Here is an 11445-nt window from a genome sequence, read left to right as displayed (position 1 = left end):
GTAGTTGTATATGATTGTAGTATAGGATTGGAGCAGTGAGTAGTAGTGTTGGTGTAGACTCGGAGTGCAGTGTGTGAGTAGTAGTGTTGGTGTATACTCGGAGTGCAGTGTGTGAGTAGTAGTTGTATATGATTGTAGTATAGGATTGGAGCAGTGAGTAGTGGTGTTGGTGTATACTCGGAGTGCAGTGTGTGAGTAGTAGTTGTATATGATTGTAGTATAGGATTGGAGCAGTGAGTAGTGGTGTTGGTGTATACTCGGAGTGCAGTGTGTGAGTAGTATTTGTGTATGATGGTAGTATAGGATTAGATCAGTGAGTAGTGGTGTTGGTGTATACTCGGAGTGCAGTGTGTGAGTAGTAGTTGTATATGATAGTAGTATAGGATTGGAGCAGTGAGTAGTAGTGTTGGTGTATACTCGGAGTGCAGTGTGTGTGTAGTAGTTGTATATGATTGTAGTATAGGATTGGAGCAGTGAGTAGTGGTGTTGGTGTATACTCGGAGTGCAGTGTGTGAGTAGTAGTTGTGTATGATGGTAGTATAGGATTAGATCAGTGAGTAGTCGTGTTGGTGTATACTCGGAGTGCAGTGTGTGAGTAGTAGTTGTATATGATAGTAGTATAGGATTGGAGCAGTGAGTAGTGGTGTTGGTGTATACTCGGAGTGCAGTGTGTGTGTAGTAGTTGTATATGATCGTAGTATAGGATTGGAGCAGTGAGTAGTAGTGTTGGTGTATACTCGGAGTGCAGTGTGTGAGTAGTAGTTGTGTATGATTGGTATGATTGTAGTATAGGATTGGAGCAGTGAGTAGTAGTGTTGGTGTATACTCGGAGTGCAGTGTGTGAGTAGTAGTTGTATATGATTGTAGTATAGGATTGGATCAGTGAATAGTGGTGTTGGTGTATACTCGGAGTGCAGTGTGTGAGTAGTAGTTGTATATGATTGTAGTATAGGATTGGAGCAGTGAGTAGTAGTGTTGGTGTATACTCGGAGTGCAGTGTGTGAGTAGTAGTTGTGTATGATTGGTATGATTGTAGTATAGGATTGGAGCAGTGAGTAGTAGTGTTGGTGTATACTCGGAGTGCAGTGTGTGAGTAGTAGTTGTATATGATTGTAGTATAGGATTGGAGCAGTGAGTAGTAGTGTTGGTGTATACTCGGAGTGCAGTGTGTGAGTAGTAGTTGTGTATGATTGGTATGATTGTAGTATAGGATTGGAGCAGTGAGTAGTAGTGTTGGTGTATACTCGGAGTGCAGTGTGTGAGTAGTAGTGTTGGTGTATACTCGGAGTGCAGTGTGTGTGTAGTAGTTGTATATGATTGTAGTATAGGATTGGAGCAGTGAGTAGTGGTGTTGGTGTAGACTCGGAGTGCAGTGTGTGTGTAGTAGTTGTATATGATTGTAGTATAGGATTGGAGCAGTGAGTAGTAGTGTTGGTGTATACTCGGAGTGCAGTGTGTGAGTAGTAGTTGTGTATGATTGGTATGATTGTAGTATAGGATTGGAGCAGTGAGTAGTAGTGTTGGTGTATACTCGGAGTGCAGTGTGTGAGTAGTAGTGTTGGTGTATACTCGGAGTGCAGTGTGTGTGTAGTAGTTGTATATGATTGTAGTATAGGATTGGAGCAGTGAGTAGTGGTGTTGGTGTATACTCGGAGTGCAGTGTGTGTGTAGTAGTTGTATATGATTGTAGTATAGGATTGGAGCAGTGAGTAGTGGTGTTGGTGTATACTCGGAGTGCAGTGTGTGTGTAGTAGTCGTGTATGATTGTAGTATAGGATTGGAGCAGTGAGTAGTGGTAGTGTTGGTGTAGACTCGGAGTGCAGTGTGTGTGTAGTAGTTGTGTATGATTGTAGTATAGGATTGGATCAGTGAATAGTGGTGTTGGTGTATACTCGGAGTGCAGTGTGAGTAGTAGTTGTATATGATAGTAGTATAGGATTGGATCAGTGAATAGTGGTGTGTGCGGTGACGTCACAGTGCTCCCGCTGGAAGCGCTCTAGTAGAGCGGGGTGTAGTGTAGTAAGCAGTAGAGGGAGCTCACTCAGTGCTCCAGGCTCGGTGTTGTATGTGAGTCGTGTCGTCCCATCTAGCGGTTCTCGGGCGCTCTCTCCGTGTATGATCGGCCCCTTGAAGAACTGAGCGCGGCGCACTCTTGCACCATGGCCGCCCAGGGTGACTCCATGAGCGGATACATGCACCAGTCGGATCCCGGCTCTAACAGCGAGCGGAGCACAGACTCCCCGGTACCCGGCTCCGAGGACGACTCTCCCGGCCCGGCCGCCCCCCATGACCCGGAGTGGGGAGAGGAAAGATTCCGGGTGGATCGGAAGAAGTTGGAGACTATGCTGCAAGGTAAGGAGAACTTTTCCCCAACAATGCGGGCTGAGCAGACACAAGGCTTGGCTGTCCCGTCCGTGACTCATCCTCATTGCTGGCCTCACACAATGCAGATCCGCTACTTCTCCCCATCCATCCCTTTCTCTGTGATTCACTGCCCCGGGCCAGGGGAAGGCTGCTGCCCGTAGCAACCAGCAGAGGGAAGGCTGCTGCCCGTAGCACCCAGCAGAGGGAAGGCTGCTGCCCGTAGCAACCAGCAGAGGGAAGGCTGCTGCCCGTAGCAACCAGCAGAGGGAAGGCTGCTGCCCGTAGCACCCAGCAGAGGGAAGGCTGCTGCCCGTAGCAACCAGCAGAGGGAAGGCTGCTGCCCGTAGCAACCAGCAGAGGGAAGGCTGCTGCCCGTAGCAACCAGCAGAGGGAAGGTTGCTGCCCGTAGCAACCACTGTTTCCCATGATGGCTGTATGCAGCATCCTCCCTTGTGTCCTAGGTGTTATAAATGGTTAACCCCCCCTTATTGGAAATATACATTATTTTCTGGAAGTTTCCTCTATACATGTTTCTACTGTGCTCTGTTCTCTCCTAAGCTTCCAGACCAAACTAATTACCAAACATCTCCATCATTGGGTAAGTGGTTGTAAAATGTGGATGGGGGTTTGTAAAATGTCTCCAATGTGACTGATGCTCACCAATGCATGTGCAACTTTTGGAGTATCCAGACTACACTGGAGCTTCAATTTGCGCTCACTTAGCTTCACAGCAGTGTAATAATGGGCTGGTGCTTGGGAACATCGGTATTTTAGGTAGTAGTGGTCCCCAAATTGCAGTCCCTGGGCCTAATAAGACCCCTTGCTTTCCTTTTACTGACTCTTGGAGCAGTTGTATGCCTCTCACTGCTACCACTGATGGGGCGCCCTACCTCCTCCCACTGAGCCCCCCCCCCCCAAAGACGGGGCGCCCTACCTGCTCCCACTGAGCCCCCCAAAGACGGGGCGCCCTACCTGCTCCCACTGAGCCCCCCAAAGACGGGGCGCCCTACCTGCTCCCACTGAGCCCCCCCAACGACGGGGTGCCCTACCTGCTCCCACTGAGCCCCCCAACGACGGGGTGCCCTACCTGCTCCCACTGAGCCCCCCAACGACGGGGTGCCCTACCTGCTCCCACTGAGCCCCCCAAAGACGGGGTGCCCTACCTGCTCCCACTGAGCCCCCCAAAGACGGGGTGCCCTACCTGCTCCCACTGAGCCCCCCCAACGACGGGGTGCCCTACCTCCTCCCACTGAGCCCCCCCAAAGATGGGGGGCCTACCTCCTCCCACTGAGCCCCCCCAAAGACGGGGCGCCCTACCTCCTCCCACTGAGCCCCCCAATGATGGGGTGCCCTACCTCCTCCCACTAACCAAAGCTAAGTGATTTTTTATTTTTTTTTATTTTATTTTTTTGCTTCCACTGACCACCAAGCCCAGGGCAAGTTTTACTCCCAGTGACACTGGACATCATCTTCTTCTCCCTGGCCACAGCCTATAGTCCTTTTGTTTAGGAAGTTGGAGAACTCCTAATATACATAGTCATCAGAATGACAAAAGTGAAAACTGGACAATAAACAGGAAATGAAAGGGTTCCTGCTGGAGATCTGATTTTATTTTGTTTATATATACAGTAGTCATAATCCCAAATGTTGCTGAAAAGATGATACTATGAATTACAACACGTTTCTCCAGTTCTGTATACAAAGCACTGTTTTCTTATAATATTTTCAGATTAGTTGTTACTTTCTTGCTATGCTGTTGGTCTCAGTTGAGTATTTTTTTTTGCCTTATTTCCTACCTTGACCTGAAAGTTTTCCATGTGTATAGGTAGCAAATGATTGCCTGTCATTGAACCTTTAATTGGACCCAACCTCACCTCCCTGGGTGGTACACTGAAAGTATTCTGACTAATTATGTCATTGTGAAGCAGCTGTAGATATCTGTCAGACACTTGATGGTGGATAGAAGTGAGGGGTTTGGTAATAGCAACAGGAAAACCTTGTTTTATACAGGAATGTGTGGCTTTGTCCTTAGGCCCTGTTCACACTGGCATAAGAAACAGGTGTTTGGGGCACATTTTTGGCACTCCACAAACACCTAGCAAAGCAGCCTACAATGAAAAGTATGAACAGTGGGCAGAGCTGTTCACATTTGCAAACCTGCAGCATTTGCATGGCTTTGCAGCAGAAATGAAGCTACATGTCGAGTCTGGGAGGGGTTGCAACTTTTCAAGTCTATGGTAATGCGACATAAATGCGCCTGTAGCGTTTACAGTGCGTTTTTACAAGTGTTTAAATATCAGTGAGGTGGGAAAAAAAATACCCCCCCCCCCCCCTTAGGGACGTTCACCCTAGAATTGCACCAGAACACTGTCCACATCCCTGTTATTGCTGCGCGTTCCCCTGCAGTGCGACTTTTTTTTTTTTTTTTTGCAGTCCATACATTTTAATGGGCTGCAAATCTCAAAAGAATGCACAAAAAGTACTGCATGCACTACCTTTTGAAAAATGTGCTGCACCAAGTCTGATGGTACTGCGGTACCATGCAGCTGCTATCTGTTAACGATAAAGCATTTCCTATGTATTGGAGAGGAGGAGATGTTTGTAGTTTAATTCATCAGAGTAGCCTAGGATAACATCACTCCTTCATCAATATAATACAGTGATTGAGTATCATCACCCTTGGAAAGGAAGTATGTTACTGGCAGGATCCTCTAAGCACTGCATTTCTCAAGCCTTTTCCTCCAGGGGATTCCTTAACATTTTCTGGTATGGAGAGCCCCTGATTAAACCAATTCATTGTGGCTCAGTGTCCATTCCCCTTACATTGGTGGTCAATGGGGAGAATGCCCTTCTTAGTCCCGGTTCACACTGTTCCGACTTGTCAGGCGACTTGGTCGCCTGACAAGTAGCGGACCGTGCTGTGCAATTGGAACCATTCTAATAGGAGCCACTCAAGTCGCTCCGACTTAGAAAAAGGTTCCTGCACTGCTTCGGGGAGACATCGGAGCGACTTGCATTGACTTCCATTATGTGAAGTCGTTGCAAGTCGCGGTGCACGGGCGACGGCATAACTCGCCCAAAGTCGTGTCGCCCTAGTGTGAACCGACACTAAAAGCGCTTGTATACTCATTGAGAAAAAAACAACAAAAAAAAACCCTGCAGGACAAAGGCATAATGAGCTAATATGCATCGCATACTAGCTCATTATGAAATACCTTACAACGAAGCCCCTGCACGGTCGTCTGGACAACGCTGAGGAAGCTGACATGCTCCCTCGGCGTCTCTTCCTTGTTCAGTGGCTCCGGCTCTGTAAGTGGCCGGAGCTATGATGACGTCACTCCCGAGCATGCACGCGGGAGTTTCACTTCCTGGCAAGATCCGGCACGGAGCTCTGAAGGTCCGCTGCACCTTCAGAGCGCATGCACCGCAGACGTCAGTGGCTGCATGCAGGTTGAATATCTTAGACCGTGCAGGTTTAGGAGATATTAATTGTACCTACAGGAAAGCCTTATTATAGGCTTACCTGTAGGTAAAAGTCAAATAGCGGAGTATACTACCGCTTTAAAGTGATCAGAAATCCCCCCCCATCTTTCTAGACAGCTAAAAAGATCACTGGTGTCATGCTTTTGACTATGTAAGGTTGCATTGGCACCAAAACTATACAGTAGAAGCACCATCAGATGGAAGGACAAAATGCCATAGCTCAAGGAATGCCAAATAACCTCTTGAGGAACCTTAAGGATCCCTGTGATCATAGTTGTGATCTTCCCACTCTTGCACTTGCAAGCAGAAGTGGGACCACCCCTGATGGCTGTAATCTTCCTGCCACAGGTCGCCAAGAAACATTTGATGCAATATGGTGTTATAACATTCAGTATTTACCAAAAACTGAAATCAGTTTTGGGCAGACTTGGGGCTCTTTCACACGGTCCGCCTCCGTAGGCGGATCCGTGTTGCTCAGCGGGGATCGATCCCCGCTGAGCCGGCGGATGACAGCTCCGTCTCCGCTTGCAGAGCGGAGAGGGAGGTGTCTCAGCCCCCGCTGCCCTCTATGGGGGATCGGATGAGAGCGGACCGCTTGTCCGCTCTCATCAGATCCGACCCGATCCGATTACTGAATAGATGGAAAAATAGGGTTTCCATCCGTCCAGATTTCACGCACAGGATCGGATGCGGATGGCAACAGGTGTCAGCGGAGGTGTCTCCGCTGACACCCGCTGCCCCATAGAGCTGCATGGAGGATCTGATCGGATCCGCCTAAAAAACTGACAGGCAGATCTGATCGCCCGTGTGAAAGAGCCCTTAGTCAGAAAGCTGCTGGATGTTTTTATTAGAAAGCACTAGAGGTTATATGGGTGCTCAACCTGTGGCCCTCCAGCTGTTGCAGAACTACAAGTCCCATGCCTCTGCCTTTGGGAGTCTTGCTTGTAACGGTTGGCCTTGCAATGTATCATGGGTCTTGTAGCTCTGCAACAGCTGGAGGGCCATAGGTTAAGCACCCATGCGAGTGGTTTGTGTTAAAATACTGTTTTCTACTAATACCTACTTTACATAATATCTATTTATCTCCAGGAAAAATGTGTGGTGGAAAGTAACTCCTTTTTTATAGAAGGTGATTTCTTATGCAATCTCAGCAGTTCTGATACAGCAGTAAAATGCAATGCATTTTAAATGCCTTCTTTTTCCTGTAGGCACATGGGAAACAGACACGTCACTTGGAAAACACACTTATTAAAATGCATCACTATTGACTATAATGTTATGTGCCATTTTACCAAAAAGCATCAAGTCTTAATTGATGATCAGTGATCATCCTTGTTTATGGAACCACCATGAGACTATGGTCCTAAAAGTGGTCATGTCTTCACATCTTTTACGGTACTAATTTAACCACTTGCCTACTTGGCACTTTCATCCCTTCCTGCCCAGGCCAATTTGCAGTGTTCAGTGATGTCGCACTTTGAGTGGCAATTGCGCGGGCATGCAATGCTGTACCCAAACTATGTATGTATATGTGTGTGTGTGTGTGTGTGTGTGTATATATGTATGTATATGTGTGTGTGTGTGTGTGTATGTATGTATGTATGTGTGTATAGATAGATAGATAGATTTATATATATATATATATATATATATATATATATATATATATAAGATTTATACATGTATACACACACTATTATTTATATGTGTGTGTGTATAGTATCTCACAAAAGTAAATACACCCCTCACATTTTTGTAAATATTTTATTATATCTTTTGTGTGTGACAACACTGCAGAAATAACCCTTTGCTACAATGTAAAGTAGTGAGTGTACAGCTTGTATAACAGTGTAAATTTGCTGTCCCCTCAAAATAACTTAACACAGCCATTAATGTCTAAACTGCTGGCAACAAAAGTAAGTACACCCCTAAAATAAGATGTCCACTTTGGTGTGAATATTTTTTGTGGCCACCATTATTTTCCAGCACTGTCTTAACCCTCTTGGGCATAGAATTCACCAGAGCTTCACAGGTTGCCCCTGGAGTCCTCTTCCATGATGACATCACAGAGCTGGTGGATGTTGGAGACCTTTCACTCCTCCACCTTCCAGTTGAGGATGCCCCACAGAACCTGAATAGGGTTTAGGTCTGGAGGTATGCTTGACCAGTCCCATCACCTTTACCCTCAACTTCTTTAGCAAGGCAGTGGTTATCTTGAAATTGTGTTTGGGGTCGTTATTATGTTGGACTACTGCCCTGCGGCTCAGTCTCTGAAGGGAGGGGATCATGCTTTGCTTCAGTATGTCACAGTACATGTTGGCATTCATGGTTCTCTCAATGAACTGTAGCTCCCCAGTGCCAGCAGCACTCATGCAGCCCCACCACCATGCTTACCTGTAGGCAAGACACACTTGTCTTTGTACTCCTCACCTGGTTGCAACCACACACACTTGACACCATCTGAACCTAATAAGTTTAGGCCCATCAGACCATAGGACATTGTTGCAGTAATCCATGTCCTTAATCTGCTTGTCTTCAGCAAACTGTTTGCAGGCTTTCTTGTGCATTATCTTTTAGAAGAGGATTCCTTGTGGGACAACAGCCATGCAGACCAATTTGATGCAGTGTGCGACGTATGGTCTGAGAACTGACAGGCTGACCCCCCCACCCCTTCAACCTCTGCAGCAATGCTGGCAGCACTCATACGTCTATTTCCCAAAGACAACCTCTATTATGCTGAGATATTACTCTGAGCATGTACACTCAATTGCTTTGGTCGACCATGGCGAGGCCTGTTCTAAGTGGAACCTGTGCTGTTAAACCACTGTATGGTCTTGGCCACCATGCTGTAGCTCAGTTTCAGGGTCTTGGCAATCTTATAGCCAAGGCCAGTGATGGCGAACCTTGGCACCCCAGATGTTTTGGAACTACATTTCCAATGATGCTCATTCACTCTGCAGTGTAGTTGAGCATCATAGGAAATGTAGTTCCAAAACATCTGGGGTGCCAAAGTTTGCCATCCATCACTGGCATAGGCCATCTTTATGTAGAGCAACAATTCTTTTTTCAGATCCTCAGAGTTCTTTGCTATGAGGTGCCATTTTTAACTTCCGGGGACCAGTATGAGAGTGAGCGAGAGAACACCAAATATAACACACCTGCTTCCCGTTCACACCTAAGACGAGAGGCAGAATATAATTATAAAACATTTTTTTGGGGGGTGGTATTTGATCACCTGGGTTTTTTTTGCTAAACAAACGAAAAAAGAGCGAAAGTTTTGAAGAAAAATTTCTTCTTAGTTTCTGTTGAAATATGTTGTAAATAAGTAATTTTTTTTTTTCTCTGTTGATATGCGGCCGCTGAAGATCAGTGCCCTGATTATCATTGTAGATGTCCCCACTGAGGAATGGCGCTTACCCGCTCTCCTCATGTGCTGTCAGCGTGAGGAGAGGAATGCTGATGACTAATTTTCTGTTTACACTGTGTGATCAGCTATGATTAGACACAGCTGATCACATGGTAATGAACCTGTGCATAGGCTCTTTTACCTTTATCGGTGATGTGTTGTGTCTAAGGGACACTACACACAATAGTGAGTTTTTTTATTTATTTTTTTTATTTTTTCAAAGATAGTGAGGATTAAGATGTTTGTTGGGTTTTGTGTCCCCCATTAGGGAGATTCACCCTCCCCTTCCTTCTTTTTTTTTGATTGGAAAGTCCCAAATTTTTTGAGTTGACGCCAGAACAGGAATAGAAGGGAGATCTTCTGATACAAACACTTTCTGTTGACCCTGGTGGCAACCAAGGATTGTCCTCACTTTTTGTTGTAGCTATGAAAAAAAAAAAACACTTGACAGTGATTATAAATAATGCTCCCTTACTCTATCAAAAATTGAAAAAAGAACAAAGAACATTTTGGCTTAGGCTCTACTTTAATAGTGCATTCCATGTTAGCTTAATTGGGCTTCTTGTATGAAAGTCGCCTTAATGAATTGTGGTGTTGATTACAACCAGTAAAAATCTTCTTACCATATTGTTCAAGTTTGCAAATGAAACTTTTTTTTTTTTTTTCTCTTTGGAAAGGGTAAAATAATCCTTCAGACACATCACTTGAAGCCCCTATAGTTGTTATACCAAGTCCTATTCCTTATGGGATGTATAGTGATTTTAGCTGACGCTCGCATTCTTTCCCAAGTCCTCTATGGACTGCAGAGTGGAAAGCCTACAGCTGAACTGCATCGTCCACTTGTGGCTTTTTCAGACAGTTATTTGAAAGACCTAAGGACTGTGGTTTGTTTACCCTGTGAGGAAGCTCGGGCAGTTTTCCCCCAGGATCCCGAGGATTCCAGTCAGCCCGAGACCTTTAGCCCAGTGCCAGAAGAACATCGCTTTGTGTTTTTACAGGATTACAGTTTCGTAAGGAATGTTTTAATTCCAAAGTACTCCAACACCTTGTGATCTGCTGATCATGTACAACATATGAAAATAAAATCAGACTTCCCCTTAGCCTCTTATTCAAGCAAATACATGATGACTGATAAGGTCAATGAAAACATTGGGTCAACATGTGTTTAAAGTGAAAATTAAACCCCAACATACCTAGAGATAATGAAAGGAGAAGTACGGGCTTACCTATGTTGTAGGCAGTGTTTATCTGACCCCTGTGTTTTAGCCTCCCCAGCATGCATGCATACTGGTTTCTGATACTATCCAACGTAGTCTTGAAATTTCACTTCTTGCAAAATTGTGGACAGCCATCCAGTGTTAATTTTTTTGTCAAAAAATGCTAAAATGTTTTTGACTAAAATGTCATTTTTAGTTTTAGTTGTATTTTAGTCGACTTAATGTTAACGCTGGACTCCAGTTTTTTCATACACTTTGCATAGTTTGGCCCAAACAAACTGTCCCTCACTAACCTGTGAGGCTGCTGGATGTGCGGTATAAAGCTTTCTCTGGCTGAGTCAGAGGTTGTGACAACATCAGCCCACCTCTCTGACTCAGTGCACATCAGTCTAGAAGAAAAATTACATAGTTGCAAAATTTTATAAGCAAAACCTAAGAAAATTTTTTTTCTCTTTTTCAGAATATTCGGTCTATTTTGTTTAGCAAAAAATAAAAAAAAACAGTGGTGATTAAATGCCACTAAAGAGAGCTTCTATCTAAACATTTTTAAAAAATGTTAAAAATCATGCAATTTTCATTCGAAGTGCGACAGCGCTGAACACTGAAAATTGGCCTGGGCAGGAAGGGGCTGAAAGTGCCTTGTATTGAAGTGGTATAACGCAGCTGCATAGAAATTGCATGGTGTTTTCAGTGTGTGGGGGTGCCATGTGTTTTCTTAAAAGTAGCACTTTTTTTTTTCTGCGGCAATTTACACATTTGTGTAATGAAGTGGTGCGCTATATCTAAATAACTGTGCAATAATTTGCAACCAATAAATTATACACCTTCGAAATCAAACAAAGAATATGGTGCAATGTGTACAATATACAATATTGTATAAAGAAAAAAAGAAAAAAAGAAAAAATTTACACATTTACCCACATAGATGTGAACCTAACCTTAAAGTACAACTATAGGCAAAACTTTTTTTTTTTT

The 11445-nt window shown here is 44.8% G+C and overlaps 1 protein-coding gene across 5 annotated transcripts in view; it reads left to right on the top strand.

Annotated features, from left to right (window-relative positions):
* The first annotated feature begins 2013 nt into the window (after positions 1-2013).
* BICC1 (BicC family RNA binding protein 1) overlaps positions 2014-11445 on the top strand; it is a 366015-nt gene continuing 356583 nt past the window's right edge. For all 5 annotated transcript variants that reach the window (XM_082268000.1, XM_082267998.1, XM_082268001.1 and 2 more), the window contains exon 1: positions 2014-2352. In XM_082268000.1, coding sequence (XP_082124126.1) covers positions 2160-2352 — 193 coding nt within the window. In that variant the 5' untranslated portion in view covers positions 2014-2159. The remainder of the gene's footprint in view (positions 2353-11445) is intronic.

This window comes from Pelophylax lessonae, assembly GCF_965119305.1.
Source record: "Pelophylax lessonae genome assembly, chromosome: 9".
Lineage (NCBI taxonomy): Eukaryota > Metazoa > Chordata > Amphibia > Anura > Ranidae > Pelophylax > Pelophylax lessonae.
Note: the sequence above shows the minus strand (reverse complement) of the source record. Positions and strands in the feature narration are given on the sequence as shown.